Genomic DNA, 18,771 nt, shown 5'->3' with positions numbered 1-18,771 from the left:
ATGTGGTTACATCCCTTTAGTGAACATGTGGTTACATCCCTTTAGTGAACATGTGGTTACATCCCTTGTTTAGTGAACATATGGTTACATCCCTTTAGTGAACATGTGGTTACATCCCTTGTTTAGTGAACATATGGTTACATCCCTTGTTTAGTGAACATATGGTTACATCCCTTGTTTAGTGAACATATGGTTACATCCCTTGTTTAGTGAACATATGGTTACATCCCTTGTTTAGTGAACATATGGTTACATCCCTTGTTTAGTGAACATATGGTTACATCCCTTTAGTGAACATGTGGTTACATCCCTTTAGTGAACATATGGTTACATCCCTTGTTTAGTGAACATATGGTTACATCCCTTGTTTAGTGAACATATGGTTACATCCCTTGTTTAGTGAACATATGGTTACATCCCTTTAGTGAACATATGGTTACATCCCTTGTTTAGTGAACATATGGTTACATCCCTTTAGTGAACATATGGTTACATCCCTTGTTTAGTGAACATATGGTTACATCCCTTTAGTGAACATGTGGTTACATCCCTTGTTTAGTGAACATATGGTTACATCCCTTTAGTGAACATATGGTTACATCCCTTTAGTGAACATATGGTTACATCCCTTTAGTGAACATGTGGTTACATCCCTTGTTTAGTGAACATATGGTTACATCCCTTTAGTGAACATATGGTTACATCCCTTTAGTGAACATATGGTTACATCCCTTGTTTAGTGAACATATGGTTACATCCCTTGTTTAGTGAACATATGGTTACATCCCTTTAGTGAACATATGGTTACATCCCTTTAGTGAACATATGGTTACATCCCTTGTTTAGTGAACATGTGGTTACATCCCTTGTTTAGTGAACATATGGTTACATCCCTTTAGTGAACATATGGTTACATCCCTTTAGTGAACATATGGTTACATCCCTTGTTTAGTGAACATGTGGTTACATCCCTTGTTTAGTGAACATATGGTTACATCCCTTTAGTGAACATGTGGTTACATCCCTTTAGTGAACATGTGGTTACATCCCTTGTTTAGTGAACATGTGGTTACATCCCTTGTTTAGTGAACATATGGTTACATCCCTTTAGTGAACATGTGGTTACATCCCTTTAGTGAACATGTGGTTACATCCCTTGTTTAGTGAACATATGGTTACATCCCTTTAGTGAACATATGGTTACATCCCTTGTTTAGTGAACATGTGGTTACATCCCTTGTTTAGTGAACATATGGTTACATCCCTTTAGTGAACATATGGTTACATCCCTTTAGTGAACATATGGTTACATCCCTTGTTTAGTGAACATATGGTTACATCCCTTGTTTAGTGAACATATGGTTACATCCCTTGTTTAGTGAACATATGGTTACATCCCTTGTTTAGTGAACATATGGTTACATCCCTTTAGTGAACATATGGTTACATCCCTTGTTTAGTGAACATATGGTTACATCCCTTGTTTAGTGAACATATGGTTACATCCCTTTAGTGAACATATGGTTACATCCCTTGTTTAGTGAACATATGGTTACATCCCTTGTTTAGTGAACATGTGGTTACATCCCTTGTTTAGTGAACATATGGTTACATCCCTTTAGTGAACATATGGTTACATCCCTTGTTTAGTGAACATGTGGTTACATCCCTTGTTTAGTGAACATATGGTTACATCCCTTGTTTAGTGAACATATGGTTACATCCCTTTAGTGAACATATGGTTACATCCCTTGTTTAGTGAACATATGGTTACATCCCTTTAGTGAACATATGGTTACATCCCTTTAGTGAACATATGGTTACATCCCTTTAGTGAACATGTGGTTACATCCCTTTAGTGAACATATGGTTACATCCCTTGTTTAGTGAACATATGGTTACATCCCTTTAGTGAACATATGGTTACATCCCTTGTTTAGTGAACATATGGTTACATCCCTTGTTTAGTGAACATATGGTTACATCCCTTGTTTAGTGAACATATGGTTACATCCCTTTAGTGAACATATGGTTACATCCCTTGTTTAGTGAACATATGGTTACATCCCTTGTTTAGTGAACATATGGTTACATCCCTTTAGTGAACATATGGTTACATCCCTTGTTTAGTGAACATATGGTTACATCCCTTTAGTGAACATGTGGTTACATCCCTTGTTTAGTGAACATATGGTTACATCCCTTGTTTAGTGAACATATGGTTACATCCCTTGTTTAGTGAACATATGGTTACATCCCTTGTTTAGTGAACATATGGTTACATCCCTTGTTTAGTGAACATATGGTTACATCCCTTGTTTAGTGAACATATGGTTACATCCCTTGTTTAGTGAACATATGGTTACATCCCTTGTTTAGTGAACATATGGTTACATCCCTTGTTTAGTGAACATATGGTTACATCCCTTGTTTAGTGAACATATGGTTACATCCCTTGTTTAGTGAACATATGGTTACATCCCTTTAGTGAACATATGGTTACATCCCTTGTTTAGTGAACATATGGTTACATCCCTTTAGTGAACATATGGTTACATCCCTTTAGTGAACATGTGGTTACATCCCTTGTTTAGTGAACATATGGTTACATCCCTTTAGTGAACATATGGTTACATCCCTTGTTTAGTGAACATATGGTTACATCCCTTTAGTGAACATATGGTTACATCCCTTTAGTGAACATATGGTTACATCCCTTGTTTAGTGAACATATGGTTACATCCCTTGTTTAGTGAACATATGGTTACATCCCTTTAGTGAACATGTGGTTACATCCCTTTAGTGAACATGTGGTTACATCCCTTGTTTAGTGAACATATGGTTACATCCCTTTAGTGAACATATGGTTACATCCCTTGTTTAGTGAACATATGGTTACATCCCTTTAGTGAACATATGGTTACATCCCTTGTTTAGTGAACATATGGTTACATCCCTTTAGTGAACATATGGTTACATCCCTTTAGTGAACATATGGTTACATCCCTTGTTTAGTGAACATGTGGTTACATCCCTTTAGTGAACATGTGGTTACATCCCTTGTTTAGTGAACATATGGTTACATCCCTTGTTTAGTGAACATATGGTTACATCCCTTGTTTAGTGAACATATGGTTACATCCCTTGTTTAGTGAACATATGGTTACATCCCTTTAGTGAACATATGGTTACATCCCTTTAGTGAACATATGGTTACATCCCTTTAGTGAACATATGGTTACATCCCTTGTTTAGTGAACATATGGTTACATCCCTTTAGTGAACATATGGTTACATCCCTTTAGTGAACATATGGTTACATCCCTTTAGTGAACATATGGTTACATCCCTTTAGTGAACATATGGTTACATCCCTTTAGTGAACATATGGTTACATCCCTTTAGTGAACATATGGTTACATCCCTTGTTTAGTGAACATGTGGTTACATCCCTTTAGTGAACATGTGGTTACATCCCTTGTTTAGTGAACATATGGTTACATCCCTTTAGTGAACATATGGTTACATCCCTTTAGTGAACATGTGGTTACATCCCTTTAGTGAACATGTGGTTACATCCCTTGTTTAGTGAACATATGGTTACATCCCTTTAGTGAACATATGGTTACATCCCTTTAGTGAACATATGGTTACATCCCTTTAGTGAACATATGGTTACATCCCTTGTTTAGTGAACATATGGTTACATCCCTTTAGTGAACATATGGTTACATCCCTTTAGTGAACATATGGTTACATCCCTTTAGTGAACATGTGGTTACATCCCTTTAGTGAACATGTGGTTACATCCCTTGTTTAGTGAACATATGGTTACATCCCTTTAGTGAACATGTGGTTACATCCCTTTAGTGAACATATGGTTACATCCCTTTAGTGAACATATGGTTACATCCCTTTAGTGAACATATGGTTACATCCCTTTAGTGAACATATGGTTACATCCCTTGTTTAGTGAACATATGGTTACATCCCTTTAGTGAACATATGGTTACATCCCTTGTTTAGTGAACATATGGTTACATTCCTTTAGTGAACATATGGTTACATCCCTTGTTTAGTGAACATATGGTTACATCCCTTTAGTGAACATGTGGTTACATCCCTTTAGTGAACATGTGGTTACATCCCTTTAGTGAACATATGGTTACATCCCTTTAGTGAACATATGGTTACATCCCTTTAGTGAACATGTGGTTACATCCCTTGTTTAGTGAACATATGGTTACATCCCTTTAGTGAACATATGGTTACATCCCTTTAGTGAACATATGGTTACATCCCTTTAGTGAACATATGGTTACATCCCTTGTTTAGTGAACATGTGGTTACATCCCTTGTTTAGTGAACATATGGTTACATCCCTTTAGTGAACATGTGGTTACATCCCTTGTTTAGTGAACATATGGTTACATCCCTTGTTTAGTGAACATATGGTTACATCCCTTTAGTGAACATATGGTTACATCCCTTGTTTAGTGAACATATGGTTACATCCCTTTAGTGAACATGTGGTTACATCCCTTTAGTGAACATGTGGTTACATCCCTTTAGTGAACATATGGTTACATCCCTTGTTTAGTGAACATATGGTTACATCCCTTTAGTGAACATGTGGTTACATCCCTTTAGTGAACATATGGTTACATCCCTTTAGTGAACATATGGTTACATCCCTTGTTTAGTGAACATATGGTTACATCCCTTTAGTGAACATGTGGTTACATCCCTTTAGTGAACATATGGTTACATCCCTTGTTTAGTGAACATATGGTTACATCCCTTTAGTGAACATGTGGTTACATCCCTTTAGTGAACATATGGTTACATCCCTTTAGTGAACATGTGGTTACATCCCTTTAGTGAACATGTGGTTACATCCCTTTAGTGAACATGTGGTTACATCCCTTGTTTAGTGAACATATGGGATCCTTTTGTCCTGGGTCTTTAACCCTTTCACTACCACACTACAGACGTTAACCTTCTGTAGTGTGGTAGTGAAAGGGTTAACATTCTATATTGTCGCAGTGAATGGGTTAACCATTTGGTAGTGAGAGGGTTAAGGCTACGTTCACACTGCAAGCTTTAGCGCTCAATTCTGAGTTATTGCTTGGATCCGATTTCTTTTGGTTCACATTTTATTTTTCTTATTTTTTTGTGGCCAATATCATGTTCCAGTGTGAACTGGTCACTGTTCCTGAACTGACCCTGCACACGGAAATGAACAATAACGATGATGGGATGTAAACATGGAGGACACTGAAGTCACAGAGTTTATGGTTTAATTAATACTTTTAATGCAGTGTGGAGGCCAGCTAATTAAAACAAATCAGACCTGTATCTGATTTAGGACCACATATTATGAAAGTGGCCCAAATCACAATTGAAAAGATCAGATTCCACCCATGTGATTTGTGCTGTTCACACTGTCATGAAAGAATCGGATCTTGAGTCTCATATGAGCAAAATTAATTAATTTGGGTCACCTGCAGTGTGAACGTAGCCTAAGGTACGATCATCAACCGATTTCTGTGAGTAGAGTGGAGTCTGATTGTCGAGGCAACTCCTCAATTCTGTAATTAATTAGTCAAGGCCTCTCCTCAATTCTGTAATTAATTAGTCAAAGTGCCCAGTCGCCTTTCCTGTTTATTTTATTTTTTTTAAACTGGTGTAACGGAGGTACCGCGAGTATATCCACAGTCACGAAGGACTTCAAGTGTTGTGAAGTGACTGTGGCACGTAGCGGTACTGCAAGTAAACTCACTCCCCCTTAACACATTGGGTGCCATGCGTTGAGTGCCAATGATGAGAAATCTTGTTATTTAATCGTTATTTCTTTTATTAGCGATATCCATTCATTTTTAATCCATCCAGCCTCACGTTATCATTGGGACTGGCTCTGACCTTGAAAAGGGCAAATACCGCCCCCTATCTTTTCCCGGATGGTATTGCACCCATTGGATTGGAGTCAATGGAAATGCATGGGAAAGAAAAACTCCGGATTCCACATTTTACTTCTGAGCCATGTAACCTGAGACCATTGCATTCATTGAGGCAACCGAAAGCAGCGTCATAACCCTTTGGTGCGTCATAATTATCTGTTTCGAGGTCTAACGTTGGATCAATAAACGCTATCGATATTTGGAATGGCGATCGGGAATTGGAATAATCTTTTTGCAGAACATCTGATCTGAGGTAAGGAATCTATTTTACCAGTATTGGGTTAATCAGAGTTTTTTTTCACAGCGTTCACAACATGTCCCCTATGTGTGTATGTGTGTGTGTAGGGCTGGGCGATATGACCAAAAACATCGTGATAAAATTATAAAATAATTTTCATATAATTCGATATCGATAATTATCGTCGATATAATGTCTGTCAAGTTTAATTAACTTCTTATGCTGCTGCGAATGCCTCGAGTCGAGTTGATGTCGTCATCAGTCCGCGCACGTTAGCAGTTAGCCGACAAGCGGAATATCTCATGACAATGTAATAAATATGACACTAAAATACTCTCTTCCGTCACAATATATTGAAACGACGTCCACTGTATACCCCACACTACTATAAACGTGGCCTCAGAATTCACGCCACACACATACTCGGCACGTAAATATATAAAACATCACTGCAAGCTAGTTATCCTAGCCAGCCTGTTGCTTCTAAGCGGTGTATTCCATGACAATGTGCTAAATATGACACTAAAATACTCTCTTCCGCCACAATATATTGAAACGACGTCCACTGTATACCCCACACTACTATAAACGTGGCCTCAGAATTCACGCCACACACATACTCTGCACGTAAATATATAAAACATCGCAGTGCAAGCTAATTAGCCTAGCAAGCCTTGTTGTTTAGTGAATCCTACCTCTGGGTCTCCTTCCGGGTCTCCTTTGCTCTCGGCCATCTCCTTCACTGATTGGTTGTTAGTGCGTGCGTGCTTGGAAAATCGATATATCGAAACTTTGCGACCACGTTTCATGTTTATTTCGAGGAAATAATTTATCGCGATAGTTATCGTTATCGTTTTATTGCCCAGCCCTATGTGTGTGTATGACGTTAGCGCTGATCAGGTCATGGATAATCGATTTTTCAGCCCGCTTCTCTAGCGTGCATAAGTACACATATACTATCGATAATCTAGCGTTTATTTGAAAACGATTCATGAATAGGCCGAAAAATGACAACGTGTTTTGTGTATTCCACTAAAGAGCTATTATCGCGGATTTTTCTGGAATCACTAGACATCTTCAAAACTATACTCTTATTCAAAACGGTATAAAACGGAAATGTACTGATGAAAAAACAATCCGTTTCGTACATGTTGAATGCAAGCAAGTCATTGATAAGCGACGGGCGTATTAGACACATAGCCATAATTTAAGATATAGTTTATGCGTTCGCAAATATCCCTGTCCTCTCATTGACTAAAGCGCTGGCACTCAAGCGATAAATAGCGCACCCCCTGCTGGCAACCAAAGTGTTAAAAGGCATCCAGACACATTACCAAGAAGTGAATTCACCTCTTGGTATAGTGGTCTGCGATTTCGCCCGCGGCACGGGAGACCGGTGTTCAACTCTCACCCAGGGCATGGCAAATAAGACCGGTTTCACCAGCGATGTCTGTTCTTGTGCTGATCACATTCCCGTGAGCTCCGCCCCCCCCCCTCCCCTACCGTCATCCCCCCTCCCCTACCGTCATCCCTTGCGCAAGCAGGTGAGTCATCACTGCTCTGAGGGGGAGGGGGAGCACTGCCCACGTCAGCAGCAAGGCCAAAGAAGAGAATCTCCATTCAACAAGACGGATGATGATGCCGTCGTGAGGAGGACTAGGGAGGCGTTTGGCATTTTGATCAGGAATATTTCCGTGGTTTGACTAGGAATTGAGGGGTGGTGGTAATGGTAATAATACTGCCGTAGTGACTTTGATACAGTAATTGACTCGTCTCAAACAAACCCCGCCATCTTTTCTTGATCGTTGCTTCCCTCGATTGGGAGGATCAAGAAAAGAGGGCCAATTTACTTGACACCACGCTACAGCATCGTGTATATAATAATAAAGTAGAGCATAATATATAATCATAAAGTAGAGCATCACTTTTCCCTTTTTTTTTTATTTGAAAAAAAAGAATGTTCAAAATGAATATGTACATCAGTTGGTCCCACAACAAGGCTTTACAAAACATTGGATTTCTTGCACTACTCGTTTTACTATAAAGCAGATGGTTCACCATATTATGTGGACGTTATTTCCATAGGATATAATACGCATAGTCGCATACTGTCTGTAGCTCAAACCCCAGGTTTGTAAGAGAACGGGGGCGGTAAAGAAGGCCTGCCCACTGTTAACACACCATGGTTCTCTTATCCTTAGCATTCCTTTTCACAAATGACCACATGCAGGAATGCGCCATAGTGCATCAGCAGTATGTTGAAGCAAGGTCATTGTACGGGTATCACAGAGATGTCTAAATGAGATGATCAATGGATACACTGCGCGTCCATCTTTCAAGGATTTACAGGCCAGAAAAGAGCTTGTGGAAACAAAGGAGTGAATTCCAAAAACGTTTCCTTTTTAACATTTATTGATCTGTAGCACATAGAATACTATACATAAGATCTATTCAGCATAATTTGGAGGGACGTTAATAAACTCTGAAATCTGAATCTTGGGACCATTTCAGTCTTGGCAACGTCGGACTCTGGTAGCGTGGACATAATGATATCTACAGTATATTGCTCGATTGCCGTCGGCTGCTAGTGAACCGCTAATATGGCAGGTGGATCAATTGTCTCGTTCCGCTGGGAATTAGGACCGAGTCATTTTCACTCGGACCGTCTGTCTGAAGCTTTCGACCTGAAGCGTTTCCTCTCTCACCCAGTCACTTAAAGTATCATCTGTCAGACGGCTGCTTGTGGAGAGAGTGTCCTTTCACTCAGACGGCCTGTCATCGGGGCCCCCAGGGGGGGGGGGAGAGAGAGAGAGAGAGAGAGACGGAGCCAATGGAAGCTTCCGGAAAGGACTTCCTTGATTGAGATGCGTGAACATAATACGACACAAGGAGGATGTCACTGGCGGGGTACCATCACGAATGAGCAATAACATCCTATAAAAATAGATACGACTCATGGTATAGGAAAGAAAACTCTTTTTCTATTCACATCTTTTCATCCAGTCTCGACCGGTGGTGAGCAAGGTGCAACCGTTTCTGTTTTTGCCATGAGTGTGAACTTCACATATTTTTTTTCATAGGCTACAGATATATCTCTATCACCTCCTAAATGGACGGGGCAATAATAATAAGACGACAGAGAAATTTGATATCTGTTATGATTGCTGAATATGAACACAGCCCCCTGGCTACAGTCCCATTATACCCATGGAGTAGAAAGTAACTTGTGATGATAGACAAGGACACTTGAGGAGGATATGGTTTGGAATGGAGGGAAATGGACAAACATGCCATTATTATCTTCCTTTTCCATCAAAGTGCTTTTGTTTGTTTTGTTTTTTTTAAAGTTAAAACTGTACAATATTCACGTTCACATTGTTTACACATAGCATGCTGAAAACTCTGCACATTTATGTCTAAAAATAGACTATATAGGAGGAATAAAACTGACTGACTTATAGGTGAGGAGAAATCTCCGACCCCGACCGCTGTATATCTCCTATAGGGGCTGACCTCGACTGGTCGAATAGTCAACTAATCGATCGAAAGGAGCCGTAGTCGACTGCCAACGTCTTAGTCGAATGCAAAAAAAAAATTTAAATCCATTTCTTTTAATATTTATTTTTTTATATATATCATTCTTTCCAAAAGCAAAAAGGCCTAGTTAGCGTGGCTAACGCTAATGGCGCGCATACCAGCGAGGCTAACTGCCTACGAAAACGGGCCACAGAGGCACTGAAAGAGGATTTCACCCGTCTAATGAACACACTGGAGACAAATACTATATCAAGGTGTATCCATCAGTTGACCAATTGCATGCTTTCGCAGAGGACAAGAAGCCTTCAGTCGACTCCTTCAGACATTAAGCACCCCCCACAGCCCAAATGGAATGATCCGGGGGGGGGGGGGGGGGGGGGGATAATTATAATAATTATATATATTTTTTTGCATTCAGGGGGGTAGTCGACTATCGGCAAATTTTGGCCAATCAAAGTCGACTATACAAATCCTTAGTCGGGGACAACAGGCCTAATATCTCCTCACTCGTTCCAATGGTGAAACCAAAATATAATATAAGCCTAAGAAGGTTTTTTAAATTGAGAGCTCATAATAATGATGTCAGCTGGAAGCTTCTAAGAAAAAGACAAATAGGGTGATATGGGGGGGGGGGGGGGGGGGGGGTCACATCTCCACACATGGCTTCACAATGGCATTAAAAGGTATCCGTCCTACAGAATGTATTATTATACAATAGTGCATTAACTGGGTCATTTTGAACTAGTCTGGGACATTTTTCAAACGGTGAAGGAATGGCAAAGGGCTTCGCTTGGTAGGAAACACAATGTACTTTTAAAGTGCTATCGAAGGTTGAACTAAAGGAGAGAGAGGGAGAGAGAGAGAGAGAGAGAGAGAGAGGGGCTGCCTATACAGGACTGTGGCCGGGCGAGGCGGTGTGGGAGACGGTGACCACCACGCGCTCTGGGCCCCGCTGGGCCTGTTGTCCCGCTCTCCTCAGCCCCGTGTAGAGCCTCTCCTCCAGGGACACGGCGGCCAGCTTCTCCGTCAGGCTGCTTCTCCCGGACCGCAGGAGGACGGAGCCGCCGGGGGGGACGATGACGACGGCGTCCAGAGGGAGGAGGAGGAGGCCGAGAGGGTCTGTGTTTTCTCCCCCGGGGGGGGGAGGGGGAGTCACGGGGCGGCGGCTCCGTGCGGTCGAGGAGGAGGTGGTGATCTCACCGACGAACTCCGAAAGAACAGCGGCAGCTCGACTGCTGTTGTTGTTTCTATTGTCCACCCTCGGGTCCGTGGAAGTGGCCCGTGGACTCAAAGTGCCAGATATCCGGCTGGACGCGCTTTCACCGGTCACGGGGGGTTCACACATCGTCGCCGTGTCCTTATCGCCCGAGACGGCACTTTCTCTGTCCCCGTCGTCGGTCGACTCCTTAACGCCAGAACCGTCGTTCGACGCGTCCTCGTCCTCGCCCGCCGCCGCCACACTTTCCCTGATCACGCCGGCAACTCTCCGCTCGGTGGCGCCTTTATTCCCGGCGGTCGTTCCCTCGTCGTCGTCGCCGTCATCGTAGACCGAGCCCCCCACCTCGTTGGCGGCTTCTTCGTCGGCGGCGCTGGCTATGCGGGAGAGCGTGCTGTGGTACCTGGTGTCCAGAGGGTAGCCCGCGCTGTCCCCTCTCCGCAGCGGCGTGAACCTCTGCCTCTCCAGGGAGGAGGGCGAGTAGCGGCCGCCGCCGCCCGACCCGGGGTCGCTGTACTGTTTGTGCCTCTGCCACTGCTTGCGCAGGTGCACCCTGGAGCCCACCCGGTGTCTGGAGCGCAGCGGCGGCGGAGGGGGAGGAGCGTCCTGCTGGTCGAACCGCGGGTCGTGGCGGAGGAACTCGTTGAACAGAGCGTCCGTCTTCTCGTCGATGCTGTAGTCGCGGCGACGGAGACGCAGCGGGCGGTGAGGAGGAGGAGGAGGAGGAGGAGGAGGAGAGGGCTGGGGGGGGGGGAGGAGGGGCTGCGGTGGTTTCGGCGTCGGCGGCGAGGTCGTCTGTGTCGGTTCTTGTGGTTTCTGAGGGCGCAGCGGTTTCAGAGACGGTTCGCGGAGGACGAGGGACTGGTGGTGGCGGCGGCCGACGTAGACCCCCGTCCCGGTTCTTTTCCGCTCCGTCCCCGCGCCGCCGTCCGCCGTCTCGTCCTCCTCCTCCTGGAACACTTTGGCCTCGAAGCTCTCGCACACGGACCCTTTCCGCCCGGAGCTGGTGAAGAACAGCCTCCTCTCGGACGCCGTCTTCCCCCCCCGAGGGCCTCCTCCTCCTCCTCCTCCTCCTCCGGGGGCCCCGAACAGCCGCAGGTCCTCGGCTCCTCTGGACGGAGCCTCGATGGAGGTGTAGCCGCTGTCCATCTGGAGGAGCTTGCGGCCGCCCGACTCGCCCTCTCCCGCCGCCGCCGCCGCCCCGTTTCCCACGTCGCCCGAAGCCCCTCTTCCTCCTCCTCCTCCTTCCCCGTCTCCCTCGCCGTCCAGGTCGTCCAGGTCTTGGGAGAGGCAGCTGTCCAGGCCGGATCTGGCCCCGCCTCCGCCGCCGCCGCCCCCGAGGGAGGAGAGGCTGTCGGGGTCGTCGCTGCGGATGGACTCGCGGTCCGTGCTGCTCTGGTCGGACGAGGCGTACTGCTCCAGAGACGCCCGCAGGCTCCAGATGTCTCGGTACAGGGAGTGAGAGGCCTCGGAGCTCTCCTGGCGTCCGACGAAGGACAGAGGCGACCCCCCCGAGTCGGCCCTCGGCCCGGCCTCGGCCCCCCCCACGTCGTCGTCGGCCCGCTCATCTTCCGCCGTTCCCCTCTCGTCCTCCTTCGTCGCGTCCGACGCCACGGGGTCTGGCTTCTTCTTCTTCTTTGTCTCAGTAACGTCATCTTCTTCCCTCGATACGATACCCTCGGTCTTTTCCCCGACGCCAGCTTTGTCCTGTACCTCAAACAAGTCGTCGTCGTCGTCGTCGTCGTCGTCTTCGTCGTGGTCCACATCTCCTGGTGCCGGCCACGCTCCTGCTGCTTCTGTTCCTGTCCCAGGTCCCGTCCCGTCCGCTTTGCCCTCGTCTTGCCACCGGCCAGAGGGATGGTGCGTTGCAGAGCGAGCGGCCTCTCTTGTTATGCTGCCACTGCTGCCACTGCTGCCACCTAACTCCGCCACGGCCTCCACCTCTAGCCTACACAGATGAAGAGGGGGGGGGGGGGGGGGCGGAACAAATTAACATCCAAATCACATCGAAAAATAAATCAAGGCACTATAGGGGGGTGTAGTGGTTACTTCCTGGTCTATAGGGAGGTGTAGTGGTTACTTACTGGTCTATAGGGAGGTGTAGTGGTTACTTCCTGGTCTATAGGGAGGTGTAGTGGTTACTTCCTGGTCTATAGGGAGGTGTAGTAGTTACTTCCGGGTCTATAGGGAGGTGTAGTGGTTACTTCCTGGTCTATAGGGAGGTGTAGTGGTTACTTCCTGGTCTATAGGGAGGTGTAGTGGTTACTTCCTGGTCTATAGCGAGGTGTAGTGGTTACTCCCTGGTCTATATGGAGGTGTAGTGGTTACTTCCTGGTCTATAGGGAGGTGTAGTGGTTACTTCCTGGTCTATAGGGAGGTGTGCGTCTATACTTTCCGTAGCCGCATTTCTGCAGGACGCTCTCTGATTGGCCGACGCCAGTTTCTACACTGGTTAGGCTTAGGCACTCTTTCGAAGTAGGTTAAGGTTAGAGTTTGTCTTAGAGCGTGACGGCAAGTTCTTTCGACGGTTAAGCTTAGGCACTCTTTCGAAGTTGGTTAAGGTTAGAGTTTGTCTTAGAGCATGGCGATAGAACGCCAGGTAGTTTGCAGGCTGTTCGACGCGGAAATGGGCAAAGACACAGCTCGTCACGCGATTGGGCAAACATGTCAGTGGCCAATCAGAGAGCGTCAGTCCGTGGCCAATCAGAGAGCGTCCTGCAGAAATGCGGCTACGGAAAGTATAGACGCGGGAGGTGTAGTGGTTACTTCCTGGTCTATAGGGAGGTGTAGTGGTTACTTCCTGGTCTATAGGGAGGTGTACTGGTTACTTCCTGGTCTATAGGGAGGTGTAGTGGTTACTTCCTGGTCTATAGGGAGGTGTACTGGTTACTTCCTGGTCTATAGGGAGGTGTAGTGGTTACTTCCTGGTCTATAGGGAGGTGTAGTGGTTACTTCCTGGTCTATAGGGGGTGTAGTGGTTACTTCCTGGTCTATAGGGGGGTGTAGTGGTTACTTCCTGGTCTATAAGGAGGTGTAGTGGTTACTTCCTGGTCTATAGGGAGGTGTAGTGGTTACTTCCTGGTCTATAGGGAGGTGTAGTGGTTACGTCATTGCCGTTTCCCGTGCGGTCCACCCTTCCTTGAAATCGCAATGTATTTCCAATGGACCCGTTTCTAAATCGTCTCGTTTAAAACAAATAAAGCATGAACATTGGCATGGTGTACCTTTCCGTGTGTATTATTAATCCACAATCTATAGCTCAATATGAAAAAATTCGCAATTAATCGTAAAGGTAGCAAAATAACAACCCTTATGTTTTCGTTCACTGAGGAACTACACAATGGCCGTGACGTGTATTAGGCGACAGCACTGAACGACAAGCGTTCTACTGGTAAGTGTAGTTCTTTTTTAATGACAAATAAAAAACCTTATAACTAACTTTATTTCAACCAAATACACTTAAACAATAATGTTAGTGATAGAAGGGAACTAATTTTGTGCAAAAATGGAAAGCTTGCCAATGTTCATGAGGCAGAATTATTACAATAGCCGATAATACATTTTCCCAATGATGAATCCCTATACGGGTGGACCGCGCGGGAAACTAAAGTGACGTCAGACTACACCTCCCTATTCATTGTCAAAAATTATCGGGTGACCGTTCCAACCAGGACATTATGAAAACGTAGGCACCTTTATGCATTTCAGTTCATCTGAATTCATCAGTAGTTGAAACGCCAAATGTTATTAAATACCACTCCAATAAATGCCTTTTGACTCAAGTACCTTTTCTCTCAAATAGATTTTAAGTCCAGTGACCAATGAGCCCTACTATTTTCCTTCTTTTCCTCTTACACAGGCAGCGCCCCAAGGCTTTTGTCATTCCTCCAAGTAACAAATCGTATTGGGTTGTTGTTAAGTCGTGACGTATCGACCTTCCAGTAAACAGTTTCCGGGGGCCAAGCTTCCTGCGTTGGCAGAGGCTCTCGTCCTCGTTGTTTTGTTTTTTTTAACTTCATTTTTTAGTGTTTATCGCTTTTCTGGTCAAGCATGACCGACAGATGTAGGGTGAAACGGGAGAGAGAGCAGGGGAAGACATTCGGCAAATGACGGCGAGTCCGGGAATCGAACTCGGAGTCAACCAGGTCCGTGACGCAGCGCGGTATTCCGCGACGCAGCGCGGTACATGGTGTGCTACTGGAGCACCCCGTCCTCGTTGTTTTAACAGATCTGAGTCATAAAGGAACAGTTTGAAGGCATGTGCTCCTAGTATCTGAAGCAGAGCGTTTGGGCCAGGGTTCCCACAGACATTGCAAAATGAAATTCACGGACTTTCAAGTACTTTTCCAAGCACTATTTTTCATTTTTTTTAAATGGCATTTAAAGGGATACAATTCACTTTTAAATGCTGTTTTTTATTGAAAAAAGAATCTGATCTGATATGTATGGCTTTAAAACCAATTTCCAACAATTAATTACACTTTAGATTAAAAAAAAATTATTTCTTGATTCTGAGCAATTTGATCATGGATGAACAAAACGTTCAATGCGAAGGGTTGATTTGAATTTCAAGGACTTTTTAACCTGTTAAGCTGTAGCCCTATTTTCAGAGATTTCGCCTAAAGGTACATGCCTAAGTAAATGGAAGATTGCTCCACTTCTACAGGGTCAATTTGCATGTTCTTGGTATCTATGAACATCTAGGGACCTGGGGGTATGTATTCCCAGTATCAGAAATATTGTGTCTGTTACTAGGCTTGAGTAAATTGTAATGAAAAAAAGGAGAATATAAATGATGATGTTTTTTTGCATCTGTGCCGGTGAATATGATGAGCTCATTCACCACCTTATTGAGATCAAGTGTACAAAAAATCTAAGCAAATGAATAAAGGGAAGATGATTAAATAGAAGGATTTGTAGATACAGTAATAAATGATAATCGATTTTAATTATAAATTCATATTTGACCTTGACCTTGACCTTATTATGGCCAAATCATACATCTATGGATAGGGAAAATGCTCCTCTTTCCAATGGCAGGGTTAAATCTGGATTTAGTCATTTCCTCACAGTTTTACGATAAAAGATAATTAGCATTTCTTCGATAAATTCTTATTTTCGGTAAATCTTACAAAACATCGGTAAAAATGAAAATATACACTTTGACTGCTGTTTTGATAGGGTTATGGTCTTTTCTCTTGGCTAAACATTTGTTATTTTAAAAACAGAACCTCTTAACATCCAAGGGCCCACATGTGGGCCCTCATGAGGACGATTCTAGCGGCTCGGGTGTGCATTTCTTTTAATACAATATATAGATCGAATTAAAGCCCTATTTGTTGCCTGTCAATTGCCCTTTAAGGTGACAAGATTCGCTCAGCGGTTCTTGAGTTACATGCCAATATGTGAGGCGTGCGCCAAAGTACACATTACCACCCCCGACCGGGCTCTAGCTCCGTTAATCATTTGGCGATCTCGAAAATCTTTGCACAGGGTTGTAGCAAATGAGTGTGGCTTTCCAATGATACCCCATGATAGGATAATTGGGGATCTAATACGGTCTCTAATGATCGAATTATGATAAAGAAAAGCAGGGTCCCCCAATTGGGGGACCTTACGGCTTAACAGGAAGCACCTTGTTAAAAAATTGGCTGTTTTCAAGGAATTCCAGGCCTTGACTTTTTTATAATAAAATCAAGCACTTTAAGCACTTCAAGGACCTTGTGCGAACCCTGTGAATATATACGTCACGCATGGCGTCAGACTTAATCCTTTCACTGCCACACGACAAAAGGGTTAACCCTTTCACAACCACACTACAGAAGGTTAACCGTCTGTAGTGTGATAGTAAAGGGTTAACCTTCTGTAGTGTGGTAGTGAAAGGGTTAACCCTTTGTCGTGTGGCAGTGAAAGGGTTAACAACCCAATTGCTGGCAACGTCACGGTGCATTCAAGCTGAACAGCGGAAACAGGCACGAGGCGTACCCGCTGAGCGAGGCCGAGGGGGGCGAGGTGGGTGTGACGGGTTGAGAGAGAGACTTCGCGGAGAGGGACTGGAGGTCGCTGGTCTCACTGGGAGTGTGTGGGAGGGGCGTCGTGACGTCATCTCTGAGGGAGGAGTCATTCTCCGCGTGGTCCGTCGTCTCGCTGGCTGCTCTCTGCCTCTGGAATGGCCGTCTCTTAGGTGATCCTGGTCGGGAGAGATGACCCGACAGACACAGACATACAGTTGTTTGCGATTTACTTCAGTTTTATGTTTTCTTTTTTAATTATTATTAAAATGTCATTAACATCTCCCAAAAAAGTATTATTTATTTTTATTTCTTTATTTCGCACCATTTCAGCAAAACAGTAAAAAAGAAATCGAGGCAAGAGACCCAGATGGGCGGGGCCTCAACTCATTAAATCATTGGATAAAGAAAAAAAACACAAAAACAAAAGTAAAGTGAAATAAGTTCATATTTTTTTTTCTCATAATATTAAGATAATAATAAGATAATAACAATAATAATCAAAGTAATAATAATAATAATAACAAAAACAACAACATTAATCATTAGTCTAAACAAATTAACATGAAACTGTAAAACAAAGTGACATTAATGGTTTTTAAAAAAAAGTATGACTCATCAGAAAAAGGACAAAAACGTCCCTAACCTTTGGCGTCGAGACTGGCGGCTCGCTGGCTGCTGTCAAATTTCCACCTCCTGAAGTAAGGTCCCGCCCCCTCCAGACTAGCGTGGCGCCGCAGTTTAGAGAGGAACTGCAAAACGGAGGTCTGACCGCCGCGGGCAGGAGACGCGTCGTCTCTCTCCCCTCTCATCACCCTTTCCCTCGCTTCCTCTCCCCCGTCCCCGATGGCTTCCGTCTGTCAGAACGGATAACGGGGAGACGGAGACAGAGGACGGAGAGAGGGAGGAGGGCGTGAGGTATTAGGGGAGGAGGAGGAGGAGGAGGAAGGGAGGGAGCAGAGGAGTCATGACGGGCAGAAGCTAAGCCCTCTGGGGACGGAGGTCGGTCATAAGGTTGTCACTCAGCGGGAGCGACGGCTGGAGTCAAGAGAGCATCGACAGGTCTGTGGCAGTGTGGCACAGATGTGACCGTCTGTAGTGTGATAGTAAAGGGTTAACCTTCTGTAGTGTGGTAGTGAAAGGGTTAACCTTCTGTATCGTCGCAGTGAAAGGGTTAACCGCTTGGTAGTGCGGCAGTGAAAGGGTTAATAAACACGTGTAAATGTGTGTCCTGCAGCATAGGACTCACTCTTTAGAGTATTCTATAGGATTTGTGTAGTGTTTTCTTTTATAGTACAGTAGTCTATAATAATGTCTAATCTTTAAAAGAGGATTTCTGTCGGATTTCTTTTGTGCACCATAGTAATCCTGTGGTGGTACAAGTATGTAGTACGACAACCGTAGCATCACAGTAGAAGAGATTAGGGCTGCTGCACGATTCTTGCTCAAATGTGAATCACGATTTTTCTCTCTAAGAATTGAGATCACGATTCTCTCACACGATTCTTGTTTTCAATCAAATCATTTATGGCACTCTTTCTTAAACGGACAACATAACATATATCAAAGTGCTTGCCTTAAACTTAAACATAACATATATGAAATTGCTTGACTTAAACTTAAACGTCTCTTGTATCATACAAAATAACTCAAGTCAGAATCGTCATCATTTTAAAAGGTTAAGTAAAAAGTAAAAAAATATATATATATTATTGTAAGACAAATCGCCATAATAATTTAGAAATGAGATCGCATAGGTCTATGAATCGAGATCACGATTTTTTTCCCGATTAATCGTGCAGCCCTAGT

At 44.1% G+C, this 18,771-nt stretch overlaps 1 protein-coding gene across 1 annotated transcript in view; it reads right to left on the bottom strand.

Annotated features, from left to right (window-relative positions):
* Nucleotides 1-10,621: 10,621 nt before the first annotated feature.
* Nucleotides 10,622-18,771, bottom strand: part of cbarpa (CACN subunit beta associated regulatory protein a) — a gene marked incomplete at both ends in the record, with an annotated part of 44,812 nt that continues 36,662 nt past the window's right edge. Inside the window, 4 exons of the mRNA XM_084313371.1 lie at nt 10,622-11,678; nt 11,793-12,899; nt 16,937-17,141; nt 17,609-17,819. Coding sequence (XP_084169497.1) covers nt 10,622-11,678; nt 11,793-12,899; nt 16,937-17,141; nt 17,609-17,819 — 2,580 coding nt within the window. The remainder of the gene's footprint in view (nt 11,679-11,792; nt 12,900-16,936; nt 17,142-17,608; nt 17,820-18,771) is intronic.

Source organism: Notolepis coatsorum (genome assembly GCF_963971535.1).
Source record: "Notolepis coatsorum genome assembly, chromosome: 4".
NCBI classification, from domain to species: Eukaryota; Metazoa; Chordata; class Actinopteri; order Aulopiformes; family Paralepididae; genus Notolepis; species Notolepis coatsorum.
This window is presented reverse-complemented; position numbering and strand designations above follow the sequence as displayed.